Source organism: Pempheris klunzingeri, chromosome 11 (genome assembly GCF_042242105.1).
Source record: "Pempheris klunzingeri isolate RE-2024b chromosome 11, fPemKlu1.hap1, whole genome shotgun sequence".
In the NCBI taxonomy this organism is placed as follows: Eukaryota; Metazoa; Chordata; class Actinopteri; order Acropomatiformes; family Pempheridae; genus Pempheris; species Pempheris klunzingeri.
The window spans coordinates 15,828,295-15,847,183 of NC_092022.1; the positions used below are offsets into that span (position 1 = coordinate 15,828,295).

Genomic DNA, 18,889 nt, shown 5'->3' on the forward strand with positions numbered 1-18,889 from the left:
GTAGCCACCACAAGATCACTAACCTGAACTTGTAAATAGGTCCAACCCCAAATTTGGTCTCGTCCTTCTGATGGTTATACATTTGCATGCATCATATGGTTTTGTGGAAAATCTCACATCTCCTCAATGAGTATATCTATATTAATTTGCTGTATTTATTATCAGTTTGCTCAGTTCCTTGTAAATAAGTACAAAAACTGTGTATTTTGTAAAAAGGTGGAAAGTTATAGTTTCTTGTGTTTAGAGTTTATGAATAACTGCTCTAAAATGTAAGAGTGACCTCAATTAAAGATCTTAACCTCATAATTGCACCTTATAGTCATTGCATGAGCTGGCAGTCACTGCAGCCACCACGCGTTTTGAGTATGAGGTCAGACCTACAGCTACAGTAGGTTTTGTTCCCTCCGAATCATCCAAACCCTCCGCCTGCTGAGCTCATTGCAGCCCTGTGGAAGAACACTGCGTGCATAGTGTGTCAGATGTAAGTTGTTCTTTACATTTTTTAGATTAGGGGAAGGAAAATATCTTTGATAAATACTTTTCCTTCTATCATTCAGCAAAATAATTTGTTAGGTTCCGTCTTATCTTATCTCATGTTCCCTTTTTCCCCCTACATGTAATCACTCCCTGTATTACAGATGGCATTTAGAGACGCTGACTGATTGTGACAGCAGGCTGCACAGCGTTTTCCTTGGAAAGTGAGGTTTTCTCAGGTGAGCACAATGTGTGCGTCAGCTGGCCAACAGTGATCGTGCCCACAGTATGTAAGCACAATGAAGTACAATGAGCACATGCAGTGTGAGGAGAGAATTATTAGATACTTGAGCCTTGACCTGTAGGACAGTGTGACCTTTGTTGCTCCTCTGGAGATGGTGAACCACAGTAAGATGAGCAGTAAGATGTTATGTATCTCTGGCACATGAGACCAGACAGCTCACACATGTTTCTGGACTTTCCGGACTCACATGTTGACACCAGCCTCAGCTTCTCCTGCTCCACAAACACGTCAGGCATCTGCTCCAGAAAAATACCCCAGAATCACACACCTCGTCGTGTTCATCCAGTCATTCACAGTAGGAATCACACCTGCTTTATTCTTTTTTTCTATACACCAAGTGTGTAACAATTTTCCTTTTAATATTACGTTTCCTTTTTAATATTATGTAAAGGGTATTTACATCTGGAACTCACTTTTCTCCCTTCACTTTGTCTAGCATAACTGCGTAACTTTAACTTTTGATAATTATATAACCATTATTGTATTTATTATTATGAATTATGTAATTGTTAAAAAGTAAAAAGGGCACTTCAGTAGTCATGAGAAATACTACTCAGCCCATGAATACAGTTACATAATGTCCTCTCTGGTTTTTGGATGAGTTTGAAAAGATACGGCTGAAGATGGCGAAGTAATGTCATCAGGGTTGCCTCAGCTTTGGCCTAAAGCCACGTTCATACCGACTTGAACCCCGTGTGAAAAACCCAGCACTCTCATCATTTGAATGGTGGTGCCTTTAAAAACACATTTGATCCATTACTCCTCCTAACTGGACTTCCTGGATCGTATTTCAGCATCTCACAGGCACCTTTCAAACAACACGCCTCCACTAACGCAGCCTTTAGTTGTAACCAAGGGCCGTTTTCAGTCTCAGTCTCAAACCCCGCTTAGGCTACAAATGTTTGATGATCAGAGTCAAAGTGACGACGGACTGAGGGGGCCTTAACATCTGCTGGAAGATTACAGGGTTAAGCACTCAGTGCAGTTACACCCTTTAAGCAGGCTGACCACACTGACGGGAGGTCTGCTGAAGCAGTAGATTTCTCAACAGGATGAAGAAGTCTGTTGCTAAATTTTCAAATTTCAACATGTCCATAGTGCCACCGCTTCCGAGGAAATCACTGACTGTGTGTGGATGAGTCATCCATCTGATCCTCATTCTTGTCGCGCTACATTGGAGCCGTCATGTCCGTTCTGCAGGCCTTGCTGCGTCAAGGATCCCTCTCAGGATACGATGGTGACGACCAAGATGATGTGGCACAATGTGACGTGAGGCTGTGGCTCAGACAACCTGGGGAATGCACTGTGTATGTGACATGCGAGCAGAATGAGGACAGCCTCTTCGTCCTATATAACCCCAAATATGAGAATCATTCCCACGCATGGCGGGCCTCTCTGCAGAGTTGCCGTGTCCATTTGTTCTGCTCTAGTTTGTATGTAGGTCACTTGTAGTGGACAGGAGATGCACCAGACTGGCAGCTGCATTAGTTGGTATTTTTACTGTGTAATCTTGGGCTTCACCCAGCTCTCATTTACATTGCTACTGATTTAGTAGCCTTTTCTCACAGTATGTGAGTATCTTTCCCAATTAATTTCCCAAATTGCACTGCAGTGGATAGCTTAGACCTTTTTAGCAGACCTCTGGGTCAAATTTTAATGTTGCTGAGGTATGTATGGACAGTATGCTGATTAGCTAAATCCCCAAAACCATGGCAGAATCATATGTATTGCCTGATCCTTTAGGCGCAGTGTGTTTATGAACTGAAATTGAGAAATATGGAGCAATATGGACCATAACTCTTGTCGTGGTTTGATAGAGTTGTGATAAATACATGTTTTTATGCATACATGTCTATTTGCATACATATCTGTATATTTAGAATAAACAGGTCAGTACATACAAAACCACTGGAGTGAACCAATTATATTTGACACCATTTGACGTTATTTTGATACACAGAACATCTCGGGATCTATCAGTCAGTATCACCTATGGAGGGCAGTATGTTCATGGTGAGGCTCATCAGCTCTCTTTCTTTCCTTCAGTCAATGAAACCTCCTCAAAGTGCCTGAGACAGAGGTCAAAATCTGTAGTTCACCGCTGCGCCCACATCCCTCAAAGCTTCCCTGTCAGCTGAAGCAGAGCTGATGACGCTTCACACAGTGCGGATGTCATGACACCCAGTGGTCTGTGCCGAAAACCCTCAGATCTTCACCACTGACTGCAAACAGGACACGCCACAGTCTGCCTCCATCATGACACCCAGTGGTAAGGTTTGGACTTGAAATCACATGTGGATGAGTGTGTGTGTCTCATTTGGACTCCCTCAGTCTGTTTCCATCAGGATATTTTCAAACCGAAGGCAGAGACCGAAAACACATCCACCAAGTGTGATGCAAAGCCACTATCAAATAATCCAATATGGAGCTACATATTTACACTTAATTTGGCACAGGCTTTTGTCCAAAGTGCCAACATTTGTAAATGTTAGTGTCTATATTTGATGTTCTGTCCATCAATTATGGTAATACACTGGATAATCTAAGCTGTATAGTCAAAGTAGTGACAACTGATGTTTATTCTTTGTGTTACAGAGGAGGATGGATAGATGTATAGATGGATGGATGGATGGACAGATATGAAAACAAGAACACTATAAAAAATAAAAATAGAGGAGAATCAAAAATACATGCTGAGGTAGGTGAATTATCCTGCTGTATATATAATAGTATATAGTATATGTAGTGGATATAATGGGTATAGTAATAGCAATATAGTAATATAATGTATAAATATACAATATAAATGATACAATAAATCATAGTATAATAATATAATAAAAAGAAAAGACTCAAAAGCATAATTTACCACATTTGCGTTGGCTACCCTACATCAAACATTTCTGTAAGTGGGTGAACTAAAGCTTGTGAAAATGTGCTTTAAGAAATATTGTATTTGGTATTTAAATAGCCTTTCTATCACCTCATTCTTTCATTCTTTCACCATACATTATTTTTTGTATATACTGTACATGTAAACATATATATATTTTATATTTTTTATTCCCTTTCTTTGTATGTGTGAACTGTATCTTGTATGTGTGAATCAGAACTGCTGCTGACTTGAAATTTCCCCATTGTGGGATAAATAAAGGAATATCTTATCTTATCTTATCTTATCTTATCTTAAAAGAAAACAATATGTGGTCTTGCCCTTGTAATCTGATTTTCCTCCTTTTGTGAGGCCTTGCATATATGATCTGGCACAAACCTCCTCTTGGGTATGAAAGTCTAGTTGGTGTTAAAGGCTGCTCTTGATAGTTAGCTTAATGCACAGTGGTTATCCCATAATGCTGTACAAAAAGTAGTTTTGTATTTCCATATATTGATTCTGTTTTGCACGTGACTGTGACGTGCATTAGACTTTTAACCGTGTGCTGCCTGTAAAGTCTGGCCTGTACGTTCACTTTAAAAGATTGACCGAATAATGTAGTGGCCCGGTTTCCCCAATGATGAGTAATAATCAATGGGTTTATCCAGAGCAAACATAATCTGCTGGGACTAACTGCACTCCACAGGGACAGTTTTTTTTTTTAATTTCAATTTCCAGAAAGATAAGTTGACTATTTATGCTTTCAACACATCAACAATACATGCAAACACACTGAAGTACCTGCATGCTGGAAAAACTAATCAACAGAAACGCAGCTGAACCAGCGGTCACATGTTTGGCTGTGACACAGGAAACAAGGAGATAAAAACCAGCTGAAAAGTAAGTTTTTACATATTTGAAAAGGTGTGTTATGGCATGACGAGATGTTTCATGAGTTATTTTGCAGAGTTATTTTCATTATTTCAACAAAGCATTGCATGAATGCTGGACACTGACTTTACCCCTCCCCCGACGTGCTATGCTCATGAGGTACTGCATGTGTGTGATGTGTGTGTTCATGTGTTTTTATAGGTGAGCCATGGCAGCTGATCTAGATGTGGTCAACCTGTTTATCATTGCGGGGGGAACACTGGCTATTCCCATCCTGGCCTTTGTCGCGTCCGTCCTTCTCTGGCCCTCAGCACTCATTAAAGTGTATTACTGGTGAGGCCAACCATCGTCTTGTCCTGTCTTTCACCTTATATGTTTAGTAACTGACGCAAACTTCCTCTGAACACTGATCACAAAACATGCTGCAAATCAAAATACATGTTATTTGTATTTTAAAATTACGGATATTTATTTTTTGATCATATTTTAACCACATAATATACAATTTTATTCTTTATATTTGCTTCATGTTTTTTCAGCCCTCCATTGAAGCTGTATGATGTTTGAAACACAAAACTCCATGTTTTCATATAGCCTAAAATTCCAACTTTGCCTCAACATGCAACCCTTAATGTATCTGAGCAGTAGCATAAAGCGTGTCATTGTTGGCAACGCATGCTTATCCTAAAATTTGCATCTAAGTCGATAGTCACTCTAGCCTAATTTGAATTCCAGTGCCGTCATGTCTGTATGTGTAAGCTGAGACAAACCTGCTCCCCTCCAGGTACTGGAGGAGGACTCTGGGCCTGCAGGTTCGCTACGCCGACTGCGGTGGCTATCGCTTCTGTTACTCCTACAGAGGAAAGCCCGGGATGAGACCTTCCATTTTAATGCTGCACGGCTTCTCTGCTCACAAAGACACATGGCTCACTGTCGTCAAGGTCTGGGGATCTGCAACACTAAACATAACAGCTTGTTGCCATGAGCTCATGGGACTCACTGTCCACCAGCACTGACTAGAAGACTAGATCACAGGCTGATAAATCCACGCAATTATGTAAAACCTTTGTGAAGTTTTGTTTGTGTAAAGCTTTTTTACGAGGCAAATTTTTCCCTTTTGCATAAATAGTTTTAGCTCATAAGAATTTGGAGGTCATACATGTGGAAGCACAGAAAGGCCAATAAGGATTTTAATCCTCTAAGCAACTGCTACACCTAACTGTGAAATGTAATCATTAACAAATGCTTTGTATTGGAGTTTAAATATCACTGCATTAATGGCACTGAAATATTTTGCTCTCTAAACTATTTATTTGAATTCCTCTCCACCTCCCAGGTCATTTTAGATGGGGCCATTTCAAAAACCTGAATTTAAGTTTGTTTGTTTGTTTATTATTTCGGTGTTGTTGGTTTAACATATTTAAATGGAAAATTAAAGTTTCCAAAATTTGCTCAAATTAAATTGAGAAGATTTTGGATACAATTTTCTAATTTAAAAAAAATCCATCATCAGTCAGGTCAAAAAAATCAAGTTGCTTAAGGTGGATCAGTGACATTCATGCACCAAAATTCATGGTGAAAAAAAGATCAATTTTGGATGTAACCTGGACAGTAAAGGACAAGCAGTCAATCAGACTTTTGTGACAAAAGATTACTTTCTGTCAACAAAGTTCAGATGGACACACTGAAATTTGAATTCGTGAAGATTTTTGAATCTGCAGCCCCTGAAATTTCACAGCTGGGGAATTTAAACCAAATACATTCAGACATTTCAGTGCTCAAACTACAATGATAGCTACATTTCAACATAAAACGTCACATCTATGTGTTCAACTGCTTGTAAGAATCCCATTATTATGGCCTTTCTTGGCTCCAGTGCATAAATAAATGGTTTTGAGCTGTACTTTCTCTCTTCGTCTGCTCTAGTATCTCCCAAAACATCTGCACATTGTGTGTGTGGACATGCCCGGCCATGAGGGAACAACACGCACCAACACAGATGATTATTCCATTCTGGGGCAGGTCAGAAGGATACATCAGGTACACCGAAGAGAGAGCAGCAAAGTCTACGGGTGCATTCATCAAGTACCTAAATCATTCCACTGAAAATCTGTTCTTGTCCCTCATTCCTCTCAGTTTGTGGAAGCCATTCGCTTAAGCAGGAAGCCGTTCCACCTGGTGGGAACCTCCATGGGAGGAAATGTAGCTGGGGTTTACGCAGCCTGCTACCCATCAGAGATCTGTAGCATTACCCTCATTTGTCCAGATGGTCAGTAGATGTGTGTGTGTGTGTGTGTGCAGCATCATTAATTAACATTTTAGTGTTTTGCCAAAAGAAAGCACAGATGCAGAAACCAGTGAACTTTAAAGAGACACTCTGATGTCTTCTGATAGGGAGCTTCTCAAAGTTTGACTAATAGACCCTGATGATGTCATCTGGGTTATCTCAAAACTTCTAACAGTAAAACCTGCGTTACAAACTAGGAGTTTTGAGTTTGAAAAATGTGGGCATTTACCCAAGAAGGTCCAGCTGTGGACGTCATGTCTGGGGACCCAGGTCTGTTAGCCAATGGGGGGAGAGCACGAACACGAGATCCACCTCATGTCTGGGATCCTCCCCCTGAGGTCCTGTCCTGAGATGTAAAGGTCTTCAACTGGATCCTTCTCTATTAACCAGGCAGAGAGGATCCAATGAAAGACGCTAGTGAGTTACATTATGGAAAATGTGGGATCCAACATTTTAGGTGCTTTACCCACACTAGAAACAAGTCTGGTTACCCTCTGCCTCTGCTGCTTTGATTGTGATGATTCCTTTTTAAAATTTGTCTTTTGCAACTTTATGGAAGTGTAATACTAGATGGATGGAGTGTCCCTCCAAATCAGTTCATACAGAGCATGGATTCATTGCATGCCTGCATTTAGATTTTCTGACATTTCATTTGTTTACCACTTGAATTTAAAGAATTACCAGATATGACATAAAAACACACAAACACCCTTCATTATTTCCCTTTTCCTTTGTAGCTTGCAATTTTACACTATTTATTATTCTCAACAAAATGTGAGCATGCATCATCGGTTTCTAATCAGAAAATACTCATTTAATCCTGAAGGTATAAAACACCCATGCGAGACCAAATTCGACAATCATCTGCAGGACCTGGAGCACAGCAATTACACGCTGAACATCCCACTGATCCCAACTACATCCGAGGAGATGGAGGACATGTTCAGACTTTGTTCTCACGTTCGCTTTAAAATCCCTCAGCAGGTCAGGTCCGCACTTGAAGATAAAAGCATGATGGATTTCACTTTGTATGCACTCGCAGTGCGTGACAGTCACGGAAACTGCTGCAGAATAATACTCACTCCTCTACTCCTCTGGGGGGTTTAAACATGTCTTTTCATTGTTTAGATTCTTCAAGGACTGGTGGATGTTCGGCAGCCTCACAACTCATTTTATCAAGAGGGTTAGTTCAATATTTTGTGAAAATATTTCAGCATTGCCCATTGTCCATGTAACCTACCACTGATTTTGTTTCTTCTTTTAGTATTTATGGAGCTTATGGGTGAGAATTCAAGATATGCCTTAGAGGAGCACTTACATCTGATCACTCCACCCTTACAAGTTATATGGGGCAAACAAGACCAGGTAATGTATGATGATTAACTAATACAGACAAGCCTATATAAATCAGAAGTGGTTACCTGTCAGCTCTTGTTTCTAGAATAATCCTTAAATGTATGTGAGTTTGTACAAGCTTGTTACCTGAGGGCGGTGGCTCAGCACACATATCTGTATAGACATGATAACTGCCCTCTATTTGCCCAGGTGGTGGATGTCTCAGGAGCTGCAGTCATTGCAGAGGTGCTGCCTGGGTGCAGGGTGGACCTGCTGGACAACTGTGGCCACTCTGTGGTGATGGAGAGGCCTAATCGGACAGCCAGACTCATCCTGGAGTTCATCATCTTGCAGCAAGATGCCAGAGGTGGCACAAAGAAATCTTCCTGAACCAAAGACTTTTCATTATTTCTTTCCACTGCAATGCTTCACGGGTTCCTTGTACGTGACATGCATGTATTAATACAAAACAGATGCACACGCCTCAAAACATAAAAGCTTTATAGTGCTCCAGCAGGCTAATAGATGATGAAATAAATCGCATTTGATTTGTAATGTAAACTGGATCGTGATAATAAAAGCCCAACGCGTTAATGTGCATGTGCTCAGATGTGTGGATATGTTCGTGCAGCGGTGCCTGTGGGTGCAGCAGCAGCAGCAGCACCTCCTCCCCTCCTCCCTCCTTGTGTGCGCAGTTTTGCTGCAGCCTGGAGCCGAACACAGCTGTCCGGTGCGACCAGCGGCAAACATCACCGACTCCCGGGCTGCGCTGCTAAATGCCAACCACAGGCCGCTGTTTTTGGACAAAAAAGAGAAGCAGATAAGAAAGAGAGCCGGTAAGGCGTTGTCTTAGCATGTATGTTACTTTCGGGTAGTCTACTTAAGCCCTCGGCGTCAACCTTTATAGTAACGGCGATGGCTAGTGGACTGCTAGCCGTGTTAGCTCGCTTGCTAGCAGTCCGCTAGCATGCTACATTCCCAGTGTGGTACTCTCGTTGTATTTAACGCTGCATACTTTCGCGCATCCAAGCTGGATTTACTGAATACCGGATCATTATTCTTTCAAACAGGACACTGTGTTGCCTGTAACACCAGCTCGTCAGCCAGCTTGTTTCATTTTCACAGCACAGAGCGTGAAATGTAGTGAGATTGGATTGGTACTCTTGACACTAGCCGTGGCATTAGCTGTTAAACAAACATTAGCTGGCTTCACCGTGCTAGCGTCCACATACGATATCTCTGCGAAATAATTCAGTCGCGTTGTTGCTGTTTAACAAAATGCTAATAAGAGGGTTTGTGGTCACTCAGTAGCGCCATGTTTCACTTTCAATTAAGCGGATTTGTGCAGATGAATCACCTCAGCTGTCCAGTCCTCGCTAAACGAGTTCAAAGTTCACCCTCGGCAACAATAACACGTAGTAGCTGTTCTGGACCTTTCGATCACATCGCATCATCTTCACCAGTAGATGCAAAAACGCAGCTGGTCTGATTTCCTTTCTTTCCTCTGCTCACTTGAAGGACTTCACGGCCACGTTGGCTGAAAAGGTCGAAAGTTTGAGTTAAACGTGCTGGTGGAAATAAAGTCAAATGATCAGTGTGTTCAACCTCCAGGTGTAAATGCTCTAACTCACAATATGTGACTGGAAATGTAACTCAGCAGTGTTTGGATGATGCAGCACGTCTGTAAACTAGCCTTTCCTGCTAAGTAAACAGGCTCCCAGGTAGAACATTACTCATCTAATCCAGCACAAACACATACACACACAGAGGTGCTACATGATTGTGTCCCTCTTGTTCTGCACGTCTTTGCTGCAGCTCATGTTACTGTGACTGTTTCTGTTTTTCTTTAACAGATGAGACTGAATTAAGCCGAAGCTGTTTCTGCTCTCTGTTTTGGTTCTGACCAAGTGGGTATTGTTCTACAAATGGATAATGGAGACTGGGGCCATAGGGTAGGTGATGGCTAGAGGTCAGATTAGAATAAGAGCAATGTTAGATATTTGTTTTAGCCGATTTTAATGTTAATTTTACTCCAGCTTATTTTTTTGTATAGCATCTAAAATGAACACAGTCTAATACAACACCCCAGCAGTAAATCTTACTTTAGGCTATTGAGAAAGACTCAACAGCAGGACTCAAATGTTAGCTTGGTTTAACTTCACAAAAACATGATTCTTATCCTCCTTTCTGTTGCTTTTTGCCTTAGATGAGTACTCCTGTTACCTTGAACGTGGGAGGCCACCTGTACACCACCAGTTTGTCCACCCTGCAGCGCTACCCAGACTCCATGCTGGGTGCCATGTTCCGGGGAGATTTCCCCACAACTCGGGATTCCAAGGGGAATTATTTCATCGATCGCGACGGAACACTTTTCAGGTACATCCTGAACTTCCTTAGGACGTCTGAGCTTACCCTCCCCTTGGACTTCACAGAGACGGACCTCCTAAGGAAAGAGGCGGACTTCTACCAGATCGAGCCGCTGATCCTGTGCCTTAACGATCCCAAGCCACTTTACCCTCCCGACATCTTCGAGCAGGTCGTGGAGCTCTCCAGCACTCGGAAACTGTCTAAATATTCAAACCCGGTCGCCGTCATCATCACGCAGCTAACCATAACTACAAAGGTCCACAGCCTGCTAGAGGGCATTTCCAACAACTTCACCAAGTGGAACAAACACATGATGGACACGAGAGACTGCCAGGTGTCGTTCACCTTCGGACCATGTGACTATCATCAAGAGGTGTCCCTACGGGTTCACCTCATGGACTACATAATGAAACAAGGCTTCACCATCCGCAACACGCGTGTGCATCACATGAGTGAGCGAGCAAACGAGAACACAGTGGAGCATCACTGGACTTTTTGCAGACCAGCTCACAAAGTGGAGGATTGAGTTACAGCACAGTTGTCGTAGGCCACATTACTGTCTCCATGTTACACAAATCATGATAACAAAAACAACAATGTTGACCTCTGTTTCAGTAATATATCACAATTTTTTTTTTTCTCATTTTGATCAACAGTGCAGTGCACAGGGCTCAAAGCTCAGACAGATGGCAATGAAAATTCTTGATTTATTCACCTTTTTGAGTGTTTTCTTAGCTTAACACTTTCATATCATACTACAGATTTCACATTTCTTGAAAAATGAATACTCCGTTGAGGTTACGAAACAAAATCAGCATTTGGTATAAACAGAAAGATCCTCAAACAGCGATTTAGTCACTTAGGAACACTATATTTACCCCGGTAATGCTAAAAGTCTGGGTATATTGATTTTTCAATAAGAATTATTCTGATTTAATGCAGTTCTAATACCTGCATCTATTTCCATCCAATGTCAGTGATGAAATGAAATGTAGCCATGATTTGAGACTCTATGCCTTCATATAGTATCAAATCTACATTTTAATGCGCATTAATGTAAATTTAGGTCACAATTTGAGGGGAAAAGAGGAGATTGTAAGCTGTCTTGGTCATGTTTTGGACTAGAGATGCTGAACAAAGAACTTTTTTGGATCCCAAGTTGTCAAGAGTGTACCTTTTTTTTTAATAATAGTAATAATAAATTATGGTTATCTTAAGCCCAATTTATTTCTGATGTGTTTACAGTAGATCTTAAAATTAGTCTCCTAGCTCTCTATTATCTCTTTGTATGATACTATTTCTTACGACCCTTGTCGTCGTTGCATGTGTCCGAGAGTCCTGTGTATGTATATGTATTTGCTGTGTGTGCTTTGCAGAATTGTGTCGTACTGTTACACTTTAGAGCTCATGTCAACGGTGATGTGTTTGATGTGTCATCTCAGCCCAAATAAACCCATTTGTATGTTTGTCATTCATTTTGCTTTATGGTTGAACCTTTTTCACTGTAACTCGATATTTTTTCACCACAGTTCCAACTGTGTGTCAGCAGATAGCACATGTGACAAGTTGTGCTTTTAACCATTTTAATTAGTTTTTAGTTATTTGTGACTTCAGTTTATAAAATAAGTCACACTTTCACTCATTCTCAATAACATTTTCTCTGTCAGAAAACTTATTCTCTTTGAGTAAATTGAATGCTAGGAACAAAGTGTTTACTAATTGCAGTTTTCATCGTTCATCGTTGGAAATATTACCCATGTTAAACCACATCACCGCATAAACTTATTTGCTATTTTCTTTTGTGTGCCAGTGTAACCCTGTGGCATCATTTGATTTCCATCTGGTGACCTATTTTCAGATTATTTATTGAATCCCAATAGAAAAGGATCAGAAAACTAGAAACCTGCTGAAACATCCACAAACGCATCCATTCAACAAACACACCAGGCTAGATGTATTGGTGTTCACGATTCTACAGAACGTTTTTTTTTTTAAACCGTGAAAAACAATGACGTTTTGAGCTAACAGAGAGGCAAAGAGATGGGAATTAATGGATATACTAAAGTTCAATCACCCTTGTGGATGCTGTGCCATCATCACTGCAATATTTGAGTTCAGTTTTTACGTATGTACAGTGAGTGACCATATGTTTAAGGCCAAACTTGTCTCTTATGTCAGTCGTTTAACTCGTGATCAATACATTGATTTAACCAAGCTTAATTCTGTTAAGCAGAACAGACTAAAAGCTTTTCAAGCAATACTGACAGTCACGTTATGATAATCTACCGGATCTCAGATCATTAAACAGAAGATCCCCGGCTATTTTATGTGCGGCAATTACATGACTAATGTCTGCAAGATTCAGTATTGACCATGAAGTGCATTTTCAATATTAATACTGAAGCAGTGGTCACTTATTTATTCTAAAACCCGCCTCATTTAAACACACATATATTGTTTCTATTATGGCACTGGAAACATGTTTAGTGACTTTTTAAACTTTCGTGTAACAGTTTCTTTCTGTATTAATCTTAATCTTACAGAGTTTACTGGTTTAATCATTAAACCGTAACTCTCCTATTTTATCACAATGAATCTACAAACACGCTCACACGCTTATAACACAACCGGATGTGACGACTCTTCCTGGGTGCGTTTGTTTTAAATTCTAGCGTCGAGCTGCTCTCGGCTCTTCGCAACACTCTAGACTCCTCCGCTCGTCTGCTTTGTGCCGGGTGATAAAACGAGCGCACCCTCCATCGTCTCTCGCTCTCATAACGTCCGTAGAGGACATGTGAAAGGTCCATGCCGGGTTTATCGTTCAAGCAGCTCATCACCGCACTGTAGACAGCTGTGTGGGGACACGACGGCAGCAGCATGTTTCACAGAAGTGAAAATGTGAAATATTTCCTGAGCCTCGTCCCGGGTAAACGTCGCCTTGGGATGTACAGGTTCCTGCCTGTCTTCTTTTGCATCGGAGGCACCATGGAGTGGATCATGATCAACGTGAGGATAGGAAGAGAGACATTTTGTGAGTAAAAGAAATAATAAATGAGTTTCTATTTATTAGTATAGCCTTGGTTTTTATTTGGTGTTAAGCTGGCGTTAGCTTAGCGGGGCTCCTGTTAGCTCTGTTGTATTAACTGTGTGTGTTGAGAGTCTGTACCAATAATAAAAGACCAAAACGTGTTAAGTGAGGGAAGTTGCTTCCCTTGAATTGCATGTTGAATTGCATGTATTATATTCTGACTTGCAATAGTGGGTTAAGTAATTTTTTAAGCACCTGCTTCACTAAATTTTAAACGGTGGAGTGACATAAACCCTGGCATGTTGCAGTGTGTTTACTTCCGGGTTTACAGTGCGCCCACTGTCAGGACTGCACTTAACAGACATTTGGGACACACACCCTTGTTGACCTTCCAAATAAGTTCTCAAACTTTCCTATACTGCCGCCTCTCTCCTCTCGTCTGTTCCACTGGCATCATAACATGGAAAAAGTGAGAGAAAGATGGAAAAACAGACAGTTTTGTCAGTAAACACAGTGCAGGACCAGAGTGCTGGAGAGACGTAAATATCTCCATATATTTGTGACTTCAGTGTTGATTAAGTAATGGTATTTCTGGAGATTTCCATATCACATAAACACTAGGAGGGTGATACTCTCTCCAATAAATTCTTGGTAGGAATTTATATCATTAGACCCCGATACAGACGTAAAAACAACATACTGTACATTATAGTAATATGACAGCAAAAATCTGAGATGATACTAAGACACAGATCATCAGTGGTGGAAGAAATACTCAGATTTTCTTTAGCAAACCCCACAATATATAAAACCCCCTGCATTCAAAATCTATATATTGATATTTATATATCTGTTTTCATTCATCAATTGAATATTCAGTCGATAAAATGTGAGGACGTCAATTCTATGTTGATCAACTAATCAATCAATCGACTGATTGTGTCAGTGTGTAATATTTTATATCTGTATATTTTGAGTCTTGATGCAATATTGTGTAAGTGACACTCAAATGTTGTCCCCGTTAGAGGTGGAGCCATTTACTTTATGTGCTACTGACAAGTATAACTGTGGATCCTACTAAGAACACCTAGGCTAATCACATGCTTTGTGTTTAAAATGTATGTATGAGACTTGCAAGCCTCTAGTAACTGTAGCTCTCAGCTAAATTTAGTACAATGTAGTTGACCGATGCAGTAAGAAGCATATAAAGGGAAAAGCACAAGGATCTCAAACTCAGTACCTGCAGAGAGTCGAGCACTACTGGATCATTCAAAAGATTTAAAAAGGAGAAAGTACTCTAATGTACTTCTACTACTCGTATCCCTTTATTCCAGATGTGCTCAAATGTACCATTTCAGGAGAACTAAAAGGGCTTAAAATCCTTGTGTGTGTGTTGTGTGTGTTTTTTCTTTTAAGGAAAAAAATTGCGGAAAAAAAACATTGCCTGGCATTTTTGTAGTATTCTGAGGCCATTTAGGGATACAGAAAAATGTTTTCCTCTACAGAGAAAAGAGTCCCGTTGCTGGTTTAATTCCTCAGCTTGTAAGAAGAACTCTCTGCTCTAGTCACAAACTCTCCTTACTTTGATTTGTAAAAAATCTGCCAGATAATTTGAAGGCCAATGTCACAGTAGCAAAAATGCAAGTGGAAATTCCTCCTATTATATCTGAATTCCAGCTGCCATATGTGGCTTTTTTTACTCACTGCAGCTTCAACTGTACTAAAACTGCCTAAATTACAGGTGTCTCATTTCACTCTCCAAATTCTGTTTTCGCCTTCCCAGATGATGTCTACCGAAGAAAGAAATCAGAACGGGAGTACCAGCAGAAGATTGCAGATGGTTTGATCGTTGTTAATGAGCCTGCAGCCAAGTGAACGATGGTGAGATTCAACGTGGGCCTCACATGTGTCGTCTAAGGACACGGTCTTGGGCTCTGGCTCCCTTCCTTCTTTCCAAGAGGCTGGAACGGACTTCATAGCATGTTAGCAGAGTTACAGCAACAATATCACAGTTGTGAATGTTATTAAGGTGTGACGAGCGAGAGGCAGATGGAGAAATGGCTTCCAACATGCAAATTTTATTGTGAATATGATCTTCAGTTCAAGAGACATTAGCAGTAATAATACCACACATTGATCTGCCAAAAAATGCAGAAAGCGTCTTAGCGTTTAGAGACATCTTAGATGATTTTGCACAGATGTGTTTAATACTGGCAGTTGATGGAAAAACACATAAGCTCTTTCTTATGCCTGTTTAAATCTTGCTGTTATGTATACTGTTATGTATATTTCTGTTAAATTGTAAAACAAAACAAAAAAAAACTGTTAGGTCTTGACCTGTATGGATTTGAGTATATAAAGTGTAACTTAAGAACTGTATTTTACAAATCTGTGTGTGTATATCCTTCATTTTACACAGACCCTCCACCCCCAGGTTTACCTCTGTCAAAAGCATGCTTTGGTTATTTCAGTTGTACCATCCGATAGGGAGAGACTGCAAACAGATGAAGCTGTTGGGATGCTTCGACAGCATGATGGGGTTCCCATCCAGTCTCACCTCGTCCATGTTGGTCCGGATGTAGTAACTGGAGTTTCCTTTGCAGAACGTCTGATCTGTTATTGTCGAGATCTTGTTGTTCTGCAGAAGAACAATCCAAGGACAGAAAATTGGAGCTGCTTACTGGTTCCACACACACACACACACACACACACACACACACACACCCAATAGATTGCTTCTACATAGCTTCACTGATTAATTGCTGTGATTGCAGCCAATTACAGATGAACTTACATGCATGTGCACAACGTGAAGGGACTCTGGAAGTTGGGGCACTGCTGTCAGCTCGTTGTTTCCAAGGTAAAGATATGCCAGTCTCGTCAGTCTCTGCAGCAACAAAAGACCACAGCGCTGGATTAGGCTGCTCGCTGCATCGAACACAAGCAAAGTACATAATGTCTGCAACATTTTAACATTGGATTGGTGGGCTTTCTTGTTAACTTACTTGAAAGGTGGTTGCCTTTACACCCTGTGTTTTCAGCTTGTTGAAATTGGCGTTGAATAATACCAGCTGGGTGGGCAGCATGGGAAGTCTAGTCAGCTTGTTTTCTGCGAGCGTGAGCTCCTCAAGATTGGGAAGTTTTGAAAAAGCTCCATCTTCAATCTCAGAGATGAGATTTGCACTCAGGTCAATTCTTTTTAATGTGACTGGGGACAAAAAAAAACACAAAGGGAGAGAGAGCTTGAAAGACAACACTCACTGAAGAGGAGAATTGATAGCCTCTTGGAATGACTTATTTACCCATGTCTGCAAAGTGTTTGTTGCTTATTTTTGTGATTTTGTTGAAACGTGCATAGAGATATGCCGTTTCCTTTGGCAGTCCAGGGACGGCTGACAGCTCAGGCGACACTTCCTCACAGTAAACCGATCCACTCAGGCAAACACACAGTAGGCACGTCGGCATGTCTGAAAAGATCACGGTGTCGTTTAATCTCCTCGTTTTCACAGAAAAGGTTTTTCTCTCATTTGTCTTTTGAGTAAGTCGACTAATTGGTCTCAGCAGTGTGACTGCGTGGCTTAAAAAGCACCACAAACGGTTTAGATGAGGACACTTGATCGGCACTGTTATTACATAATACGGGCTTTAGCTACATTCACAAAAATGCCTCAGCAAGTGTTGCATAATCAGCTTTGAAACAGTTGAAAGCTATTTATCTGTTCAAGCAAACCTTACCTTCGACTTTTGGAGCCATAGGGTCATAGTCTGAGTCCTGATTCATATAGTCTGGAAAGTTTACAATGTCTTTCTGTAAAAAGAAGAAGTCTTCATAATATCTTCCCTTCCAACTCCCACTCATTTACACAGTGTATAAACCCCCAAAAGGTATTTTTTACCTTGTGTTTCCTCACGTCCAGGTATTCATCTTTCGCTGCAGAGGACAGTATCCATGGGAGCACAACAGACGTGAAAATTAAAGCCTGTAATTGCAGCATCGTGTCCTCGTCGCTGGTGAGAGACGAGGGTGCTGTCTGCTGGGCTTGGGTCTGAGCTACATGTGAGCAGGAAAATTTTCCATCCAGTTTTTTATTAAGCTGCCAGTATACTGCTGAGTAAGAAAAGGAGACGCACTTTAACTCAATGCGTGCTGTGTTTGTGTTGCTCTCAGTGGTCGGGATGATTCCAAACAGGAAATGTTTATGCTGCAGTTTTAGGAAAAGTGTCATGATTGATGGTGAGTATAACATTGGGCACAAAAGTGAGGACTGAAATCGTCATCATTTTGAGTTACAAAAGAATGTTTTTACCGGGAAGAAACAGAACGGTCCTGGTTTCCAGTAATTGGTGGGGAAAATAATGTACAAAGTGAATTCCCAAAGCAAGAACCAAACTGGAGAGAGAAAACTATTTTGAACATGCCCCTTTTCATCTGAATACTTAAAAACTAAAAAACTACTTAAAAGCACTCTGTTTCTTTAGGAGATGGCTCTTCCCCTATTAAAAGCCATCTTTGAAGGTGATGGAATATTTTTCTTTAGTTTGTTTTTAATAAATTCATCATGATGCGATCTTGTATTTTACTTTGAGAGAATGTGCAGCTGTATCCCTTTTCTGGATTATGATGAATGTCTCACCATTCAACAAACAATGTTGCTTTGTTTGTTCAATCATAATTGAACCAAGATACCTGTTTTCTCTTATAGGCACTATCATATGTGAGGTGATTTTGCACCTAGAAAGCATACATGCATCTTCTCCGCAGAGTGACAATATAACTACGGACCAAATTCCATATAATGCTGAAACAATCAATTTGTTGACCAAAAATAAAATTATAAGCCAACAGTTTTGATTGAGAGTTATTTGTCTAAATCCTTTAAAACACCTCCACGTTCAGCTCAAATATGAGGACTTGCCGTTTGTTTCTGTTTTATCCAATTGGAAATTTAATATTTTTCATTTTTGGACTGTTGTTCAAACAAAAAAATGTCTCTTTGGGTTCTGGGAAATTTTAATTATTTTCTAACATTTTACAAGCTAAACAATTAATTTAGAAAAAGAGAAGAAAAGACTAACTGATAATGAAGCACTACTGTCACGTGCACCCAGGCAGAGATCAAACATGGCCTGCAGGAAAATGTCACAGAGTTTAAAAATGTTTCACTTCAGGTAAGTTTCTGATGCCTGTGCAAATTTATTGATTACAGAACCCAACCCTCAGCTGTAGGATCAGGTTCAAGGCCCTGCAAGGACAGACATCTGACCTGCTGTGTCCTTGAGCAATACACAGACGCCCTGCGAGCTCCAGAGGTGCTTCTCTCCTACTGACCT

General features: G+C 40.6%; 4 protein-coding genes across 5 annotated transcripts; 3 read left to right on the top strand and 1 right to left on the bottom strand.

Moving 5' to 3' along the window:
* Positions 1-4,716: 4,716 nt before the first annotated feature.
* Positions 4,717-8,553, top strand: abhd6b (abhydrolase domain containing 6, acylglycerol lipase b). Its single transcript, XM_070840082.1, is given in 8 exon segments — positions 4,717-4,874; positions 5,326-5,482; positions 6,468-6,581; positions 6,678-6,810; positions 7,655-7,812; positions 7,957-8,011; positions 8,093-8,193; positions 8,374-8,553. Coding segments are annotated over 8 exon segments (1,056 nt in total).
* Positions 8,554-8,881: 328 nt separating this feature from the next.
* Positions 8,882-12,005, top strand: kctd6b (potassium channel tetramerization domain containing 6b). 2 transcript variants are annotated; one of them, XM_070839752.1, is made up of 3 exons: positions 8,882-8,999; positions 10,017-10,115; positions 10,370-12,005. In XM_070839752.1, the coding sequence occupies exons 2-3, from the start codon at positions 10,089-10,091 to the stop codon at positions 11,054-11,056; spliced, it is 714 nt and encodes a 237-aa protein (XP_070695853.1). In that variant the 5' UTR covers positions 8,882-8,999; positions 10,017-10,088; the 3' UTR covers positions 11,057-12,005. The 2 variants fall into 2 exon arrangements, with proteins under 2 accessions (XP_070695853.1, XP_070695854.1); XM_070839753.1 differs by lacking the exon at positions 10,017-10,115.
* Positions 12,006-13,240: 1,235 nt separating this feature from the next.
* LOC139209686 (ubiquinol-cytochrome c reductase complex assembly factor 5) lies at positions 13,241-15,787 on the top strand. The gene is made up of 2 exons (XM_070839491.1): positions 13,241-13,561; positions 15,342-15,787. The coding sequence occupies exons 1-2, from the start codon at positions 13,408-13,410 to the stop codon at positions 15,431-15,433; spliced, it is 246 nt and encodes an 81-aa protein (XP_070695592.1). The 5' UTR covers positions 13,241-13,407; the 3' UTR covers positions 15,434-15,787.
* Positions 15,788-15,873: 86 nt separating this feature from the next.
* Positions 15,874-17,597, bottom strand: ognb (osteoglycin, paralog b). The gene is made up of 6 exons (XM_070839490.1): positions 17,455-17,597; positions 17,294-17,366; positions 16,861-17,025; positions 16,564-16,766; positions 16,353-16,445; positions 15,874-16,196 (listed from the first exon to the last, which is right to left on the bottom strand). The coding sequence occupies exons 1-6, from the start codon at positions 17,551-17,553 to the stop codon at positions 16,026-16,028; spliced, it is 804 nt and encodes a 267-aa protein (XP_070695591.1). The 5' UTR covers positions 17,554-17,597; the 3' UTR covers positions 15,874-16,025.
* Positions 17,598-18,889: the final 1,292 nt, after the last annotated feature.